Source organism: Myotis yumanensis, unplaced genomic scaffold, assembly GCF_028538775.1.
Source record: "Myotis yumanensis isolate MYYU_CA2020_CCGP unplaced genomic scaffold, mMyoYum1.0.hap1 SCAF_2, whole genome shotgun sequence".
Lineage (NCBI taxonomy): Eukaryota > Metazoa > Chordata > Mammalia > Chiroptera > Vespertilionidae > Myotis > Myotis yumanensis.
Genome location: NW_027223753.1, coordinates 211,548,546 through 211,568,815, shown reverse-complemented (window position 1 = coordinate 211,568,815; position 20,270 = coordinate 211,548,546). Strand labels below are relative to the sequence as shown.

The 20,270-nt window shown below is 50.6% G+C and overlaps 1 protein-coding gene across 1 annotated transcript in view; it reads right to left on the bottom strand.

The window, feature by feature from the left end:
- The window catches only part of DSCAM (DS cell adhesion molecule), a 469,770-nt gene that overhangs the window by 104,708 nt on the left and 344,792 nt on the right, over window positions 1-20,270 (bottom strand). The window contains exons 13-16 of the mRNA XM_070403791.1: window positions 18,156-18,352; window positions 16,993-17,089; window positions 16,279-16,407; window positions 13,915-14,082 (exon numbers count right to left, since the gene is read on the bottom strand). Of these exons, the coding sequence (XP_070259892.1) occupies window positions 13,915-14,082; window positions 16,279-16,407; window positions 16,993-17,089; window positions 18,156-18,352 (591 nt within the window). The remainder of the gene's footprint in view (window positions 1-13,914; window positions 14,083-16,278; window positions 16,408-16,992; window positions 17,090-18,155; window positions 18,353-20,270) is intronic.

The following is a 20,270-nucleotide window of genomic DNA, read 5'->3' as shown; positions in this document are numbered from 1 at the left end:
GGCAACTTGATTAGTAAACTCAAGTGTGAGCAAGTTAACGGGTAAAACAAGACATTCCTTTTATAAAACTCTGCCTGTGGTGCTGTTGAGTGAAGGCCCTTCTCTTTCCCTTGGAAGTCTCTGTTAGTGACATGGCTTTGGGGCCTACCAACTACTCAGAGGTACTGAGGCAAAAAAAGAAAGAATGAGAGAGAGAGAGAGAGAGAGAGAGAGAGAGAGAGACAAGATCCTTCTGCCTGAGTCCCTGTGTTTGCTTTAGTTCTTCATACTTTCCAATTAAAAATTCTTGTTAACTAGGGGCCATGGCTACAGATGGCAGAAGCAAAGTTAAAAAGCAAAAGTGTGCAACTCACACCAACCTATTTCTAATGGCTGTTGGATTCCAATTACATCCAGTTACAGTCAATTAGCATGTATTGGAAATGTACTGTGTGCTAAGTACATCGTGTAGAACTAAGGGATGTAGAGCATTCTTGTTCCCCTGAGTTTGTGATCTAGCCAGGACAGACAAGATGACAACGGCTATAGTCAAGTGTCATCTGAGAAGCAGAAGCAAACAGTGGCCCAGGAGTCAGCAGGGGGAGACCCCTCTGAATGGAAAGGTGTTGTTGGGTTGATTTCTGTGGACATGGTGCCCTTTGCGGAAGGGTGAGGAGCATCAGCGGCCAAGAAAGCAGAAGTAGTGTGTGTGAGCTCATTGTGAAGAATTTGAAAGTGAAAGGAAGGGTAGAGATGAAGGTCAGATTGGAGACTGGCAAGGTCAAGGGAAATGTTCCCCTTTTTTCAGATAAAGGAGTTTTGAGCAATAACAGGAGGCACAGATGCTTCTCGTCTTACCAAGGGGTTATGTCCTAATGAACCCACTGAAAGTTGAAAACATTGTAAATGAAAATGAATTGAATACCACACTGTAGTCCAGTGGTCGGCAGACTCATTACTCAACAGAGACAAATATCAACAGTACAATGATTGAAATTTCTTTTGAGAGCCAAATTTTTTAAACTTAAACTATATAGGTAGGTACATTGTTATTAACTTAATTAGGGTACTCCTAAGGCTTAGGAAGAGCCACACTCAAGGGGCCAAAGAGCTGCATGTGGCTCACGAGCCGCAGTTTGCAGACCACGGCTGTAGTCTACGGTTGCTCACCTTTGTGATTGCGTGGCTGGGAGCTGTGGCTTCCTGCACCTCCCCAGCCTCGCCAAAGTATCACACGGCATATTGCTAGCCCAGGAAGAGGTCAACATTCTCACTTGGAAGTATGGTTTCTACTGAATGCACATCGCTTTGGCACCATCATAAAGTCAAAAAATCAAAAGTCAGACCAGCCAGTGTGTTCAGTAGTTGGGCATCAACCCATGAACCAGGAGGTCATGGTTGGATTCCTAGTCAGGTCACATACCCGGGTTGCGGCTCAATCCCCAGTGTGGGGTGCACAGGAGGCAGCTGATCCATGATTCTCTCTCATCATTGATGTGTCTAACTCTCTCTCCCTCTCGCTTCCTCTCTCTGAAATCAACAAAAACGTATTTAAAAAAAATCATAAGTGGAACCATCCTAAGTCAGAGATAGTCTGTGGTTGCTCAGTTGGTGGGCATTTCGATCTTTTCCCCTGAGTTCAATTCAGACATTACCACTTAGCAGATGTGGGTGTTTTTGTTTGTTTGTTTGTTTGTTTTGCTTTTGCAGGCAGGTTGCATAGCTTTTCTGTGCCTCAGTCCCCTTCTCTATATGATGGGACAATAAAATGTATATCATAATGTTATGTAATCAAGACGCATGTTGGAGCTGTGGCCAATATAACTAGGAAGAGATTCTTCTGGCACTGCATTTTCCATTCTAAGTTTCTAAAATATTATCATAGAAATTTTATATTAAAAATTAGTCTGCTTTCAGAATTTTAGTTTTTCCTTACAGCTCCTGAGCTGTAATTTTTTCATGGGCCCTCATCTCATTGCAAAGAAACAATTTCTGTAAAATGACAGTCTAAGGCAGATTGAATTTCTAACGCTGAAAGTGTTGAAGATCAGCAATTAGGTATCCATTTGTTTAACTAAATTGGAAAGTTGTATTGACCTTGACATTTACGAATTTATATACATGTTTTTAAAGGGAAACTGTAATATATATATAGCATAGTTTCTTCTTTTTTAAAACAAAGCAAAACAGAATAGTTAGCTCTTCCCTGAGGGAGGAAGAAGGCTAGAAATAAGAATTAACAATGAATGTGATTTTCCAAAATAATCTGCATTTCTACAGAAGCCCAAACTGTTCAATCAATAAAACACTGATAGGTGAAGATAAACTGTACAGTTCCTAATGTTTTTACCAGGCAAGGCAACTTTCACTAATTCTGTTTGGCTGGAACTACAGTGATGGCAGACCCTGGGGCTCAGCCAGACCCACAGGTCTCCACTCTTGCTTCCTCTTGGGTCACCCAGGCTGGCTCCGCCTCCTGCCCTGCGGAGCCTGCTCCTGGGCTTCCTGCTTCCCTGACTGCTCTCTGTGGCTCTCAGTGGACTGTCCTCTCTCTCCCTTCCAACCAGTGATACCAACACTCAGCCTCAGCGCTCCCCTCTGCCCTCAAAATCGTCTCTCCTGGCTTCACCTGGAAACTTGGTGATAAACCAATCATTCCACTGGCTGAATGACCCCAGTGGGAATCGCTCCATGATGCCCATCTCTGGCTTCCTTATTGGGGAATCGATCGATTGAGGTTCTGCTACGTGCAAGGCCCTAAACTAAACAGGGGATGGCATGCAAACATGGATAAAAAAATGGACTGAGGGACAACTGCAGGCCACAGCCACGTGCTGCTCTCTGCTGGGGTCGTGCGGTCCAGGAGGATGCTCTTTGCTTGGGAAAGGAGGCCAAGACTGTTCAGTAAAAATCAAAATAAAACCAAGAAGAGTTGGCACCTGGAAGAGGAAAGGATAACTTCATTTAAATAATGATTTATCAAATAAATTGCTAAGTTATTTACACTATTATTCATTGAGCAGCTATTATATGGTTCTAAGTGTCTGGGATATAGCAGTGAACAAAACAAGCAACTATTCCTACCTTTGTGAGAGGAAGGAAATAGATCATAAACCAAATAAATCAATACATTGTATGGTGTGTTTGATGGTAATAGATGCTACTTTTAAAAAGCAAAGTGTTAACGGGGTGGGGGGGGGCATTAAGCCCAAGAGTGGGCTGTGGGTTGAACTTTGAATGAGGAAGAGGGTCAGGGTAGGACTCATTGAAAAGATGTTATTTGAGAAAAGACTTGAAGGAGGTATGGAAGGAGGGGGAAGAGCACTCCAGAACGATCCCAGAATATTCCAGAATATACCAGAACATTCCAGGAGAGCTGGCGGGAGTACACCCAGCATGAATGAGGAACATGGAGGAGGTCAGTGATTTAATTTCCAGTGGAAGCTGGGGAAACGACAGTGGAAGCAGACTGCTGAAGGCTGGGGTCAGGGTGCCTCTGGTTCTCAGTGGGTGGACCCTGTGCATCGGACTCTCTCCTTGAAGAGCAGTGATGCCACCCTGGGCTAATGTGCACCAATACTCCTATGTTTATTGTAACACATCTTACTCCTTAAGCCCCCATCAGATCCTCTCAGTACACAGGAAACCCTTCTTCTAGACCTGGTGCTGCTCTGAAATGTGATGAAAAAGGATGCCAAGGCCATTCACTTAGCGCCGGATCCAATGCCAACCCAACGACTCCACGCGGTGACCCCCCCATAATCCCGACCTTCCATTCTCTGAGGCATCTGAAAATTCAGTGTGTTCTTTTAAGGCGCTCCCGCCTAATTGAACGTCCATGTTCTAAGGTCAGACTCATAATGAAAACGGTGAAGGGATCAGCCACCCCAAACTCAGCCACGGCACTCAGTGGCAGGTGGCCAGGGCACAGCCGCTAATGGGTGAGTCGGTCTGGGTGAGGGTCAGCTGCGGATGTGACAGGCCGATCTGCGCCAAAGAAACAGGGCACGCGCATCCGTGTGCTTCTGCTCCATTAGGAGCTGACCTCATTATCACTTGGCAGAGTCTCCACTTTAGCTTCAGCTTCTCCCCTTCGGGGGGCTCAGCACTGCAGAGGGGAGTCGGGAGGAGTATGCTGGACAGGGTGACCTCTGCCCCCTGGCTGTGCCCCGAGGTCAAGTGCAGTAGAGCACTGATCCTGCATTTGTGTACTTTCCCGTGAAAACACTGTGTTGTGGCATCGGAACAGGGCTATTTCCAGCAAGAGGCAGGAATGCCATGGGCATGGGGTGATTCTCTCTGCACCGGGCTTTGCAATGGATGCTACGGCAGGAACCTGGGACCCGAATGCCCGCATGGCAAGGCCGACATTAGGGATCTGCACGCCTTTTCTGTGCGGGGAAGACAGTGAGTATTTAGGCTTTGCAAGCCTCATGTGGTCTCATATTGTTCCTCGTCCTCTTCTTTTTAAAATGTAAAAGCTGCCCTTGCTGGTTTGGCTCAGTGGATAGAGCATCGGCCTGCGGACTGAAGGGTCCTGGGTTCGATTCCGATTAAGGGCACATGCCTGGGTTGCGGGCTCGATCCCCAGTGCAGGAGGCAGCTGGTCAATGATTCTCTCTCATTATTGATGTTTCTATCTCTCTCTCCCTCTCTTCCTCTCTGAAATCAATCCAAATAAAAATATAAAGTGTAGAAGCGATTCTTAGCTCGAGAATTGTAAGTGACTTTGGTGCCTGGGCTCCAGTCTGTGACTCCTTAACTGAAAGGAGGGTGGGACTGATGGTTAATTGGAGTGCAGGACCGGCCTAAGGGGGGACCACTCTATCCTCAGCTGCAACTGATTATCACCAAACAGGCACTCAAGAGAAGTTCAACATGTAAATTTTGACCTGAAGTCTCCAGATTTTAAAAACTGGCACCGAGTTGTAAAGACCTGCACAGCAACAAGCAGAAGCCACCCAAACACCCCATGCAGGCTGCTGCTATGCGAGCTTCGGGGACAGGGCCCCTGGGACACGCTCCCCGGTCAGGACAGGTAGGTGTCTCCGCCGCAGGCCCGGATGCTTCTGGTGGCCCCGGTGGGAGCTCCAGTGAGCGGGCCTTCTTCTTTCTCCCACCTTCCTCATCTCCCCTTCAGCCTTACCCTTCTCCTTTCTCTACTTTCCTTTCTTTATGAGGTCCTTCAACATTTCAGTGTGGGTTTAATCCACCATATATTTTTGTCAACAGACACACACACACATCCTGCTCATCACTACTCCTCTTCTAAGACCACTCTGTAAGGCATGTTTGTGACGATTCCTCCCACATGTACTGAGCAGTCTCCCTGGTGAATAGCTCATGGCGCCATGAGAAATGACCACATAGCTCGGAGGCCATTGCCAGGAAGGTTCCCACTCAGTGCTGGGGGGTGGAGGTGGGCGGCAACAGTGCCATCCAAGGGGCCTGGAGAAGGTTTTGAACTGGCCGCCTCCTTGACCTGGCATTTCAAGAAGAGTACAGACAGGAAGACACTGACCCCGAGGGCTTCCAGACGGGGACAGAGCACGCATGCCGCGGGGGAAGGGAAGGGCAGGCTGCCGCTGACGACCATGGAGTCCAGCATAGCTGCGAGTAGTAATATAGTGGGGGGAGGGGGACTCAGACCTACCACCTCCCAGACTCATTTCTCCAGCCAGGAAGGCAGTGAGAGGTGTCAGGGGCTCCAGACTTGGGCACTATCTTACCATAAAAATGAGTAGAATTTCAGAAGCTTCCACCCAACGATTTTCACTGCCTGTGCCATGGCTACTTTTTCTTTTTTTTTTTAGGGAAAGGGAGCAGTTTGGATGAAGAAAGGTCATCTCCACACATTTGGACTTCCCTGTCAGGAAGTGACAGTAGCAACTAGTAGCCTCTGTGGCAATTGTAATGAGGGTGTGTATGGTCAGGTAACGGGGTGGTTGTAGTGAGGGTGTGTATGGTGAGGGAATGGGGTGGTTGTAGTGAGGGTGTGTATGGTCAGGTAACGGGGTGGTTGTAATGAGGGTGTGTATGGTGAGGGAATGGGGTGGTTGTAGTGAGGGTGTGTATGGTGAGGGAATGGGGTGGTTGTAGTGAGGGTGTGTATGGTCAGGTAACGGGGTGGTTGTAGTGAGGGTGTGTATGGTGAGGGAGTGGGGTGGTTGTAGTGAGGGTGGATATGGTCAGGGAGTGGGGTGGTTGTAGTGAGGGTGTGTATGGTGAGGGAGTGGGGTGGTTGTAGTGAGGGTGTATATGGTCAGGGAGTGGGGTGGTTGTAGTGAGGGTGTGTATGGTCAGGGAGTGGGGTGGTTGTAGTGAGGGTGTGTATGGTTAGGTAGTAGGGTGGTTGTAGTGAGGGTGTATATGGTCAGGGAGTGGGGTGGTTGTAGTGAGGGTGTGTATGGTCAGGTAACGGGGTGGTTGTAGTGAGGGTGTGTATGGTGAGGGAGTGGGGTGGTTGTAGTGAGGGTGGATATGGTCAGGGAGTGGGGTGGTTGTAGTGAGGGTGTGTATGGTCAGGTAGGGGGGAGGTTGTAGTGAGGGTGTGTATGGTCAGGGAGTGGGGTGGTTGTAGTGAGGGTGTGTATGGTCAGGGAATGGGGTGGTTGTAGTGAGGGTGTGTATGGTCAGGTAACGGGGTGGTTGTAGTGAGGGTGTGTATGGTCAGGGAGCGGGGTGGTTGTAGTGAGGGTGTGTATGGTCAGGTAGGGGGGAGGTTGTAGTGAGGGTGTATATGGTCAGGGAGTGGAGTGGTTGTAGTGAGGGTGTGTATGGTCAGGGAATGGGGTGGTTGTAGTGAGGGTGTGTATGGTCAGGGAGTGGGGTGGTTGTAGTGAGGGTGTGTATGGTCAGGGAATGGGGTGGTTGTAGTGAGGGTGTGTATGGTCAGGGAGTGGGGTGGTTGTAGTGAGGGTGTGTATGGTCAGGGAATGGGGTGGTTGTAGTGAGGGTGTGTATGGTCAGGGAGTGGGGTGGTTGTAGTGAGGGTGTGTATGGTCAGGGAGTGGGGTGGTTGTAGTGAGGGTGTGTATGGTCAGGGAGTGGGGTGGTTGTAGTGAGGGTGTGTATGGTCAGGTAACGGGGTGGTTGTAGTGAGGGTGTGTATGGTCAGGGAGCGGGTGGTTGTAGTGAGGGTGTGTATGGTCAGGTAGGGGGGAGGTTGTAGTGAGGGTGTGTATGGTCAGGGAGCGGGGTGGTTGTAGTGAGGGTGTGTATGGTCAGGGAGTGGGGTGGTTGTAGTGAGGGTGTGTATGGTCAGGTAGGGGGGAGGTTGTAGTGAGGGTGTATATGGTCAGGGAGCGGGGTGGTTGTAGTGAGGGTGTGTATGGTCAGGGAATGGGGTGGTTGTAGTGAGGGTGTGTATGGTCAGGGAGTGGGGTGGTTGTAGTGAGGGTGTGTATGGTCAGGTAGCGGGGTGGTTGTAGTGAGGGTGTGTATGGTCAGGGAGTGGGGTGGTTGTAGTGAGGGTGTGTATGGTCAGGGAGCGGGGTGGTTGTAGTGAGGGTGTGTATGGTGAGGGAATGGGGTGGTTGTAGTGAGGGTGTATATGGTCAGGGAGTGGAGTGGTTGTAGTGAGGGTGTGTATGGTCAGGGAGTGGGGTGGTTGTAGTGAGGGTGTGTATGGTCAGGGAGTGGGGTGGTTGTAGTGAGGGTGTGTATGGTCAGGGAGTGGGGTGGTTGTAGTGAGGGTGTGTATGGTCAGGTAACGGGGTGGTTGTAGTGAGGGTGTGTATGGTCAGGGAGCGGGGTGGTTGTAGTGAGGGTGTGTATGGTCAGGTAGGGGGGAGGTTGTAGTGAGGGTGTATATGGTCAGGGAGTGGAGTGGTTGTAGTGAGGGTGTGTATGGTCAGGGAATGGGGTGGTTGTAGTGAGGGTGTGTATGGTCAGGGAGTGGGGTGGTTGTAGTGAGGGTGTGTATGGTCAGGTAGGGGGGAGGTTGTAGTGAGGGTGTATATGGTCAGGGAGTGGAGTGGTTGTAGTGAGGGTGTGTATGGTCAGGGAATGGGGTGGTTGTAGTGAGGGTGTGTATGGTCAGGGAGTGGGGTGGTTGTAGTGAGGGTGTGTATGGTCAGGGAGTGGGGTGGTTGTAGTGAGGGTGTGTATGGTCAGGGAGCGGGGTGGTTGTAGTGAGGGTGTGTATGGTGAGGGAATGGGGTGGTTGTAGTGAGGGTGTATATGGTCAGGGAGTGGAGTGGTTGTAGTGAGGGTGTATATGGTCAGGGAGTGGGGTGGTTGTAGTGAGGGTGTGTATGGTCAGGGAGTGGGGTGGTTGTAGTGAGGGTGTGTATGGTCAGGGAGTGGGGTGGTTGTAGTGAGGGTGTGAATGGTCAGGGAGTGGGGCGGTTGTAGTGAGGGTGTGTATGGTGAGGGAGTGGGGTGGTTGTAGTGAGGGTGTATATGGTCAGGGAGCGGGTGGTTGTAGTGAGGGTGTATATGGTCAGGGAGTGGGGTCACTGTAGTGAGGGTGTGTATGGTCAGGGAGCGGGGTGGTTGTAGTGAGGGTGTATATGGTCAGAGAGTGGGGTGGTTGTAGTGAGGGTGTGTATGGTCAGGGAGTGGGGTGGTTGTAGTGAGGGTGTATATGGTCAGAGAGTGGGGTGATTGTAGTGAGGGTGTATATGGTCAGGGAGTGGGGTGGTTGTAGTGAGGGTGTGTAAGGTCAGGGAGTGGGGTGGTTGTAGTGAGGGTGTGCATGGTCAGGGAATGGAGTGGTTGTAGTGAGGGTGTGCTTGGTCAGGGAGTGGGGTGGTTATAGTGAGGGTGCGTATGGTCAGGGAGTGGGGTGGTTGTAGTGAGGGTGTGTATGGTTAGGGAGCGGGGTCACTGTAGTGAGGGTGTGTATGGTCAGGGAATGGGGTGGTTGTAGTGAGGGTGTATATGGTCAGGGAGTGGGGTGGTTGTAGTGAGGGTGTATATGGTCAGGGAGTGGGGTCACTGTAGTGAGGGTGTGTATGGTCAGGGAGCGGGGTGGTTGTAGTGAGGGTGTGTATGGTCAGGGAGCGGGGTGGTTGTAGTGAGGGTGTGTATGGTCAGGGAGTGGGGTGGTTGTAGTGAGGGTATGTATGGTCAGGGAGCGGGGTCACTGTAGTGAGGGTGTGTATGGTCAGGGAATGGGGTGGTTGTAGTGAGGGTGTGTATGGTCAGGGAATGGGGTGGTTGTAGTGAGGGTGTGTATGGTCAGGTAGCGGGGTGGTTGTAGTGAGGGTGTGTATGGTCAGGGAGTCGGGTGGTTGTAGTGAGGGTGTGTATGGTCAGGGAGCGGGGTGGTTGTAGTGAGGGTGTGTATGGTCAGGGAGTCGGGTGGTTGTAGTGAGGGTGTGTATGGTCAGGTAGCGGGGTGGTTGTAGTGAGGGTGTGTATGGTCAGGGAGTCGGGTGGTTGTAATGAGGGTGTGTATGGTCAGGGAGTCGGGTGGTTGTAGTGAGAGTGTGTATGGTCAGGGAGTCGGGTGGTTGTAGTGAGGGTGTGTATGGTCAGGGAATGGGGTGGTTGTAGTGAGGGTGTGTATGGTCAGGGAATGGGGTGGTTGTAGTGAGGGTGTGTATGGTCAGGTAGCGGGGTGGTTGTAGTGAGGGTGTGTATGGTCAGGGAGTCGGGTGGTTGTAATGAGGGTGTGTATGGTCAGGGAGTGGGGTGGTTGTAGTGAGGGTGTGTATGGTCAGGTAGCGGGGTGGTTGTAGTGAGGGTGTGTATGGTCAGGGAGTGGGGTGGTTGTAGTGAGGGTGTGTATGGTTAGGTAGTAGGGTGGTTGTAGTGAGGGTGTGTATGGTCAGGGAGTGGGGTGGTTGTAGTGAGGGTGTGTATGGTTAGGTAGTAGGGTGGTTGTAGTGAGGGTGTGTATGGTCAGAGAGTGGGGTGATTGTAGTGAGGGTGTGTATGGTCAGGGAGCGGGGTGGTTGTAGTGAGGGTGTGTATGGTCAGGGAGCGGGGTGGTTGTAGTGAGGGTGTGTATGGTTAGGTAGTAGGGTGGTTGTAGTGAGGGTGTGTATGGTCAGAGAGTGGGGTGATTGTAGTGAGGGTGTGTATGGTCAGGGGGTGGGGAGGTTGTAGTGAGGGTGTGTATGGTCAGAGAGTGGGGTGGTTGTAGTGTGGGTGTGTATGGTCAGGGAGTGGGGTGGTTGTAGTGTGGGTGTGTATGGTCAGGGAGCGGGTGGTTGTAGTGAGGGTGTGTATGGTCAGGGAGTGGGGTGGTTGTAGTGAGGGTGTGTATGGTCAGAGAGTGGGGTGATTGTAGTGAGGGTGTGTATGGTCAGGGAGTGGGGAGGTTGTAGTGAGGGTGTGTATGGTCAGAGAGTGGGGTGGTTGTAGTGTGGGTGTGTATGGTCAGGGAGTGGGGTGGTTGTAGTGAGGGTGTGTATGGTCAGGGAGTGGGGAGGTTGTAGTGAGGGTATGTATGGTCAGGGAGCGGGGTGGTTGTAGTGAGGGTGTGTATGGTCAGGGAATGGGGTGGTTGTAGTGAGGGTGTGTATGGTCAGAGAGTGGGGTGGTTGTAGTGAGGGTGTGTATGGTCAGGGAGCGGGTGGTTGTAGTGAGGGTGTGTATGGTCAGGGAGTGGGGTGGTTGTAGTGAGGGTGTGTATGGTGAGGGAGCGGGGAGGTTGTAGTGAGGGTGTGTATGGTTAGGGAGTGGGGTGATTGTAGTGAGGGTGTGTATGGTCAGGGAGTGGGGTGGTTGTAGTGAGGGTGTGTATGGTTAGGGAGCGGGGAGGTTGTAGTGAGGGTGTGTATGGTCAGGTAGGGGGGAGGTTGTAGTGAGGGTGTGTATGGTCAGGGAGCGGGGAGGTTGTAATGAGGGTGTGTATGGTCAGGGAGCGGGGTGGTTGTAGTGAGGGTGTATATGGTCAGGGAGCGGGGAGGTTGTAGTGAGGGTGTGTATGGTCAGGTTGGGGGGAGGTTGTAGTGAGGGTGTGTATGGTCAGGTAGGGGGGAGGTTGTAGTGAGGGTGTGTATGGTCAGGTAGGGGGGAGGTTGTAGTGAGGGTGTGTATGGTCAGGGAGCGGGCTGGTTGTAGTGAGGGTGTGTATGGTCAGGGAGCGGGGTGGTTGTAGTGAGGGTGTGTATGGTCAGGGAGCGGGGTGGTTGTAGTGAGGGTGTGCTTGGTCAGGGAGTGGGGTGGTTGTAGTGAGGGTGTGTATGGTGAGGGAGTGGGGCGGTTGTAGTGAGGGTGTGTATGGTGAGGGAATGGAGTGGTTGTAGTGAGGGTGTGTATGGTGAGGGAATGGAGTGGTTGTAGTGAGGGTGTGCTTGGTCAGGGAGCGGGGTGGTTGTAGTGAGGGTGTGTATGGTCAGGGAGTGGGGTGGTTGTAGTGAGGGTGTGTATGGTTAGGGAGTGGGGTGGTTGTAGTGAGGGTGTGTATGGTCAGGTAGCGGGGAGGTTGTAGTGAGGGTGTGCTTGGTCAGGGTTTGCAGGGTAGTTGCCCTCTGTTCCATGTGAGTCATTCAAGGTAAAATGACTTTTCATTTCAATCACGCAAACCTAGGCACCTAGACAAAGACAGAATCTGCTTTGGAGCTTTGCTCAAGCTGCTCCTCCCCTTGCATCCTCCCTCCGCTCACCTGCCGGTGAAGGAGCGAGGCTGGCAGCCAGCGCCTGGTAAACCACAAGGTGCTCTAGGAGCCTAGCAGGTGGCTCTGAGCCCGCCTACCGCCGAGATCCAGGGAGCTGCTTGCAGACCGCTGACCAGGCGGCAGATCACCTGGCCTCCTGGCTCAGAGAGAAACGCTGCCATGGCAACTGCCAGCTGCAGTCCAGGTCACCAAGGAAACGAAATAAAAAGCAACAACACCAGCCTTCTTAATGGCTAATGGCGATCCGGAAAGCGGCCCCCAAAGCACCGCCAGCAACAGCTAGCTACCTGGAGAAGGCCCTCGAGACGGGGCAGTTAGAAAAGGGTGAAGAGGAAGGGGGAGGTGGGGCACTGCAGTGTGTTATATTTTGGAGGCAGCGTATTGTCCCTAAATATCCAGCATGAGATTCCAGGAAGTTAGTGGGCTGCTTACATAAATATTTAAATAAGATTCCATTTGTGCAGGAACATGCAGGTACTCCTTTCCCACTTATTTCTGAGAAATGGAAAGTACTTTTAAAGCTTGGCGTTTAGTCCATTTATCCAATGTCCGTGTTAAGGAGGAGAAAAGCATAATGATGTCCACTTTGCAGGTAAGAAATCCACGGAGTGCGAAGTATCAGAAATGGCTCATCCTCAGACAGCAAAGCACAAAGCACCCCCCGCCCCTGCCCCCACCTTAAGAACAATTTCCAAGCACCATTATGTGCCAGGGTTGAGAAAAGAGTGCTCATCGCTGTTCAGGAAGAACTGTATATTTTAACCTATTTCCTTGAGAATCCATTGACTACACATATCAAGAGTTAAATTTTGCATTTGTTCTGACCCAGAAATCCTACTTCTTGTTATTTAAACTAAGAAAATAATCTTGAAAATAGCAGAAGATATACCACAAGGATGTTCATCACAGTGGTGTTCATAATAATGAAAACCAGAACACGACTGACATGCCTAACAATATAGAATTGGTAAAATAAATGGCCAAGGTACCATTACAAATTGTAGAAAGATACTTAAGAGATATGTAAAGAGCGATGTCTAGTTGTAAAGCCATTAATGAGGGCAACAGAGAAGTAGGTGGTGGGAAGGAAGTCAAGGACAACCCTGAAAGATAAACCTCCTGCTGGACTCTTGATCATGTGGGAATGATCGCTGTAACCTTGGTGATAGAGAACCAGGGATCTGAGACTAAGCTTCCAACTTCCCCGCAGCAGTAGGTAGTGGCTGAGTAGCTGATTGTTGGCAAAAAAAGGAAAGCTAGCTTTGGGGGCTAGACTCTTTCTCCCTAAGAGATAAGCCAGGCTTTGCTTCTTTACCTTTCCTTCCCCAAGAAAACTCAAGGGCTGCTTGCTTCCACCTCTCCTTCTAGGAGTTAGGTTGTCAATCAGCATTCATGGCCACTGCCTAACTGCTCAGTCCTGTACAAATCGCTCCATTTCACCCCCTGGTAGCCACGAGTGGACCTCGGTGTTGAAGGGTGTGTGTACACCTGCGTGTGCCTGCATGCCTGTGTGGGTGATGAAACAGTTACAGAATTTATTGAGCAGGTGGTATCACCTGTTCATAGATAGCTCTAGGTCAGGGGTGGGCAAACTTTTTGACTCGAGGGCCACAATGGGTTCTTAAACTGGACCGGAGGGGCAGAACAAAAGCATGGATGGAGTGTTTGTGTGAACTAATATAAACTCAAAGTAAACATCATTACATAAAAGGGTACGGTCTTTTTTTTTTTTTTTTTAGTTTTATTCATTTCAAACAGGCCGGATCCGGCCTGCGGGCCGTAGTTTGCCCACGGCTGCTCTAGGTTGTAGGATCATGGCACCTGCTTTGCCTTCTTCAAAATGCTATGTCTATCTTTTAAGGTTTCAAAACTGAATATGAAATACTTTGTAATAGGGAAAAAAACCCCAAAAAAGTTTATTATAGAAACAATGACATTCCTAGTCAATGAAATAACCTGTACTACCCTCTCCCCAGCTGCCCACACAGAGCATATTCTTGCCATTTCCTAGGTAAGCCTTCCTCCCTCACCTGGACAGCACAGGGACTTGGGCAAGATAAACACTCATGGATCTTCTATCCACCTGAATTCCACGTATCCAAACAAAGGAAGTGTAACAGCGGCAAGGTTCTCTAACTCGCACTAGTGGCTAGTGTCATCTGTCTTTAAGTCTTGGGTATGAGAACCTTGAACTAAGCCCTATTTGAAGGGCAGTGCCTCCCAAGCAGGAGGCAGAACACTGTCTGTGCTTCGGTGGGGCGTGGAGCTGTGGAGCGCTCTCATCACAGGTCTGATCCTGCATTAACCACCTGAGCCCCAGAGCCCGCTCCAGGCTCCTGGGCCTCCAGCCAGCCACACGCACCTGCCTCGTCTGCGGTGATGGACAGCTCGTTGCTGGGCTCACTCTTGCCAATCCGGTTCTTGGCGTACATGCGGATGCTGTAGGTGGAGGAAGGGTGGATATCAATGATGGTGGCCGAGTTCAGCTGAGGGGAAACATCTTTGGTTCTCTGAGCAGAATCCCAGGAGTCTTTTGGGTTTTGTTTTTCAAAAAAGAAGAGATAGAGACGTGAGTTTTTTTCCCTCTGCCTTTGAAAGTTCACAAGTAGGAATTAAAAACAAAATAAGTAAAACAAGAAAGAAAGAAAAGTCACAACTCAAAGTGAAATTCTCAATGCATTGCTCCCAGTGTTCTGGCGGGAGGGCCATCAGAGGGGGGACGACAACACACGCATTGTCTACATGGAGGGGGACAGGGGTGTGGGCACCTGAGCTCAGGGACTCCCAGGCAGCACACCAGGTCTGTGGGTGGAGATCATGGAGGGGAGACGACGAGGCGAGAGCTCATGTAGTGGAATAGGCCACGTCTGTCCTCTCATTGGACAAGGTAACAAAAGGAATTAGGATTCGGACTCCCCTCCACCATAAAGAAAAAGTATTTGAAAACCAGCACAATCTTCAGCCAAGAAGATCCCTTCTCCTCCCAATGAGAAGTGGTAAAAACAAAATACAGATAAAAATTCACCCCAGTCTCCAGTATAAACGCTGCTTCCCAAATACATTTCTTCATTCTAACTTGAAATCCTTTAGTCTCAGCTCCTTTATTGCAGAAATTATTTTTGAACCACATCTAATTTTAAAGTCAGCACATGTCTAGTTTGAAGGGTTATCATTGAATAGGTGACAATGTGTACCTGCTGATGTTAGGGCCTCAACCAATCAGGAGAATGTCAATAAATGGTTCTTATTTCAGAAAGAGTTTGGGCAGGTGCTGATTGGGGGTGAGGGATCAAGAGATGATGTTGGTTGTAGAGAACAGAACCCCTGGAGATGGAGGACAGAGAGAATGCTCACACCCCTACACCTCAGGGTCCTCTTGTGTGGCGCTCATCACATTTGTAGGAATTGCACTGGGAGTCTGTGTTCCCTGATGGACGTTAAGCCCCACGCGGCCAGAGACCATGCTTGCCATGTGCACTGACCTATCCTCAGTGCTCACACAGAGCCTGAGAAATGATATGGGCATGTTTAACAGATGAATAAATAAATAGCAAACACCCAGACCTCTGAGCCTGGGAATGATCCCACTCTCTTTTCCACTATGGAGGTTTGGAGGGCTGCTCTGCCCAGAGGTAACCATGGTGCAAAAGACTTTCTGGACTTGTAGGACCAATATGTGGCCTCCAGCCCACCTTTGCTCTAACTCATCAGGGAATAGAACATAATAGAAGTGAACAACTAATATTTCAGGTAAAAGAAAATAGTGTCATTTGGGTCAAGAGGATTGAAGGTGGAAGACCATGATGTAAAAAGAGAAGATGCTGCAAAAAATAAGTGGAAGGTGACTTAAGAGAACTTACGAGGGGGAGAGACATTAATATAAATGAAATGGCACATAAAGATGAGCTCTTGTCCCAAGGAGAGAAAGCCAGACCTTGTGGAGAAGACATCCAGGACAAGAGAGAGGAAGCCCAGACAGCGCAGACGCAGAGGAAGTGCTAACCACCCAGGAGGCTCCGACTCTGTTCCTCAGGGCCCCCATCTCCCAGCCTCACTGGCCCTGTCGCATTCCCTGGTGCCGGTGTGACTCCTCTCAAGAGGCCCCCCATGGGCGTCACCTCACCCCCAGGACTCCAGCTGCCTCTCTGGGATGAACAAGCCGAGCGGGCCCGTGTTTCCTACGTGCGTTTCCCATCAATCTGGACACTTATTCCAAGTCCCAATGCCATTTCTAAAAGCACCATTCTTGGGCTCACGAGGCCATGGCAGGGCAATCCACAGTGCCCGCCAAGGGAAAAACAGGGCTGCGTGGGTGGCTTCTGAATCCTGTTAACCCTGCACGTGCTGATGGCGCTCTAATTCCTCATCTCTTTTGTGAGAGGGGAAGAGTCCACGTGGGAAGTGCAGGGCAGCCACCAAAATCATGATGGTGGCCAGGAGCCAGCAGCTGCCCGCATGCTGGTCGCTGGCAAGAGTGCCAAAGTGGCTTCACAATGCAAGAAGGGGCTCAGAGCGAAAGGAGGCGGAGCCGCGCCCAGGATGGGCGACTTGACAGGAAAACTCCAGCCAGGAAGCGTGGGGGACCTCACCCAGAAGAGACAAACTGGGGCAGAGAGCCCCCTGAGTTTCCTGAGTACAGGTTTGCTCTCACAGTGACAGCAATGGACAAGGACAACACAAGGGCGTTCCGAAGTGGACATGAAGCCGGAGGAAACCAAGGACTTACCTGATTTATTTTTGCATTCGATATCGTAGCCCGTGATCGGGCTGTTGCCATCGAACCCCATGGTCCACCTGAGGGTGATTGTGCGTGCCTTCACGTCTTTGATCTCGATCTCCGGAGGGTCCGGAGGCTCTGTCAATCAACAAGACACAGGCACCGGGTGAGCGCAGAACCAAGGGGCTGGGGGGGTGGGGGGGGGGCGCGGGGGGGACTGCTGTGTGGGGCGCCTGGGGGCTCTGTCAGCACCCCACGCTGGAGGATGCTTTTTCCCGGGACCATCTTCTTTCCCTCCCCTCATTGTGGGGAGAAGTGTCACTTTTCCCGGACTGCCCATCTTCAGAGCATGGGCAGAGCCGAGCCAAACCTGGAGGGTTTAAATGCCGCTCTTCTAGTTTGGAATCTACAACTCAAACGCTATTTTGAGTTAAATGTCAAATGTTAAACTTGTCTTTTCTTTCGGGTCGTCCGGGGTGAGGAGCCCTAAAATTGATCAGAGAAGGCACTGGCTGCTGGGTCACATGACCCAGGTCCTTTAAGGGCTCAGTTCCATGTTGGGGCTGCACCCTGACATATTCGGGCCCTGCACATGCTGCTTCCGCAGAGCCGAACCTCCCAGGGAGTGAGGGCCTTCACAGCAAGCGGAGCCCACACAGGTGCCTGCGCCTGAGCATGCGCCACTGGCCTGACACAGCCTGTCCCCCCGCTGTCTCTGCCCACCTTGCACTGTGAGCTGAATTATTCCGCGGTCCTCCCCGTAGGAATTGATCGCGTGGCAGGAGAAGAAGCCAGAATCTTCTCTCACTGTCGGCAAAATCTATGTGCAAAGCAGAAAGAAACCCACCTTATCCAGTAACACAGAGTGAGGTTTGGGCTGCAAGAATCTCTCCACTCCCACCGTCCTCCCACCCCCAGCACATGTATGCAAACACACACACACACATGCGTGCACACGTGCACACACACACACACACTTCCAGCAGCAAATCATTTCAGCACAACTCAATGGTAAAGACGGATGGCTTCCATGTACATTAGTGACGTCAGTTGCCGGCTCCTTAAACTGGATGCCTACTTTATGTAGAATGTCATGGGCAAGTTGATAGATAGTCCACATATACTCCCCTCCTCCCCTCTCCATCCCCATAGCCTGCCTTTAAAGCACCCACAGGAGCCCTGCCTAAGGAGCCGGGTCTGTGAATACTGCATTAGAGCCTTGGGCTGCGAGACCCTGATCGGAGGAGGTTCCCTCCAGGAGGACTGCAGGGCCGGGCCAATGAGTGAATCGACACCCGAGTTGCAGACACACGCATTCCCCCTTGTGTGTGTGCTAGCATCACCTCTCCCCTGCACTCAAAGCATCACTCAATTAGCTGCCAACTGTGCCAAACAATATGAGACTATAACACTTTTTTCTAGCGTTTGTGATTGCATTTGAAGGACAGGGTTTTGTTACATTGGGTTTTACCAAAGAAGCAAAAATATTCCTCCTTACACTATTTTATCCCAACGCCCATCCAATTTTGCTCTTTATGGGACATTAAAACCTGCGACAGCATGGGCTGCCATTCCTCCAGGATGAACTGCCTTTAAGGAACTTTAGTTCTCAGGTTGTTGTTGTTTTTTCCATTATAACAGTTGGGTTCCCTGCCATGTTTGTAAAAATTTTACTCTTACTAACACTGAGGAGAAGAAAGCACGGTTTCTGCAGGCTCCTCGCTAATCTCTCTGTCTGAAGGGGAGAGCGATGGTGCTTCATGAGTAAGCTCCAAAAGGTTGCTTGCTGCTTGTTTATCCCCCACATGCACCCACCCACGTGGCAAGACAGGCCCATTCAGCCAATGCACTTAGATTCTGATCCGCGGGGCTTGTCATGCCTTTACCTGCAGAGTAGAAATCACCTCCTCTCCCGCCTCCTTGGTGGACACGAGGTAGCGGGCCATTTCGGGGTTGATGATGCGGTCCTCCTTCTCCCAGCGGACGATGATGGGCTTCTCGCCGTGGGCCGTGCAGCTCATTTCCTTCTTTTGCCCCTGGGTGGCCAGGGTGGTGTTGGGATAGGACGTGATCATTGCGGGAACTGAAAACCCAAAGGGAAACGACTTATTCAGCCCCACGGGGGTCTAGATGTTCCCCGTAACACTCAGCTAAGTCATTCTCCAAGAGACGTTTCTCCAAAATAAAACCTACTCACGAAACCGCTGAGCAAGAATCAGGATGAAAATAGAGGGAAGGTGGCAGAAAAATGAAACGTGACCCAATGAGCCCTAAGCAACGTTGCCGTGTGGCTTCACGCACAGGGGATGTCTCTTTCTTCCAATCCCATGAGGGCAGATATGGGTCACAGGCATGGCCCGTGGTCCCTAGGACACTTAGGAATAAGACTGTGCTTGACAATTAGACTGGGAAGGGGGGCTTCCATTAAGAATGATGCTCCTTGTTCTGTAATCACAAGTGTTTCTATCATTTTCAGCCACCAACATGAAACTTTACTAATGAGCGTAGGCGGAGCCCTGATCATTGCTGAGCAATCCCTGAAATTCCTCCCAGACATTCCCCTCTCTCACAGTCGTAGTCACTGAGAGACCTCAGACCACCTCTTCTCGCATGACCTATGGCAGGAAATCGCATCCCCGATTCACTGAGAAAACAGGAACCTAGACTTGTGAAATGTCTCAAGTTCCCTCTCCCCCACCTCAAAATTTGTCTGTAGACTTCCATTCTTGGCGGTATAGTGCGTGACATAAGATCGCACTCCCAGTCCACAAACCACCTAGAAATGCTGGGTGACACTCTACATTTATAAGAAAGTGGGAGAAAACCCAGGAGCCAGGATCCAAAGTGGATGTTGGAAGGCCGGAGATAGTGTGACGCCAGGACTCTGCTACTTGAGGCCAGGGAACTCAACGTGAGGCCTCCAACCCGGACTCCTCAAACAGCTCCATCTTCAGAGCAAGAATATAAGCCACAAAAATCCACACTGACAAAGGGAGAAGCAAACACCACGGCTCCGGGAGGAGCAGGAAGCAGAATGGACCACTGGTCCCGTCTCTCTCCTCCGTCGTGGATATTCCTGCTTCAACTTAGCACCCTTCAACTTCAGAGTTCTGGGTGCAGGGGATGTGGAACTTGCACATCTTGTGTGTGTGGATGGAGAGCTGAAAGGGAAGCTCACACCTTGACCAAGGAGGAACTGGGCAGGCGCATTGGACTTCTGTTTTCCTGGGCAGTGGGCACACCTGCCCTGTGCGTGAAGCCTCGCTATGAGCCCAGCCTGCCATGACACTGTGGCACATGCTCATGGTGCTGGGGACCACTTCCCTGAATGTAGTTATGGGAGAGGCCAGGCCCATCTGTGAGCTTCTCCTGACATGTCTCCGTATCACTTTTCCTTTAATCAGCGAGAATTTTCTTTATAGTGGTGCTGTCTCAATCTAACCATAAACCTCAACTGTGTATTTATGAGACAAATAAAGTATCACAAATTGTGTCTAAGAGCTCCAAAGTAGCCCTAAAATATGTACAAAATGTCTATCCTTTGCTTGATTCTGAACGGAGGGATATGATTTATTGGGCCATCGTAAACTCCAACAGTAGGCATGGACCACTGACCTCGAGCAGAAACTTCCAGTTGCCTTCCCAAGCCCATTTTTCCTTGTCCCCCAAGTTTTTAACATGCAACATTATACACAAACTATGCCTGAATCAAACAATGTGTTCATGAGCCTTTCTAATAACTAGGTGTTGCCATATGACCGAGTTCAAGGCAATGACCTATCTAGGACTTTCGGGAGGCATGCTCAGCTGGCTGGACGCCCTTTGGGCTTCCTCTGTTTCCTCCTGTGCTCGCCTGAATTCAGGACCTAGCAGCTGGAGCCCCGGCAGCCCTCTTGCACCATGAGGTGACTTTGATGATGGGAACCTAGGTCCCTGATGACACCCCAAAGCTGACCTCTCAAACCTGGCCTGCCTCATTGCAGACAAAGTTTACATGAGAA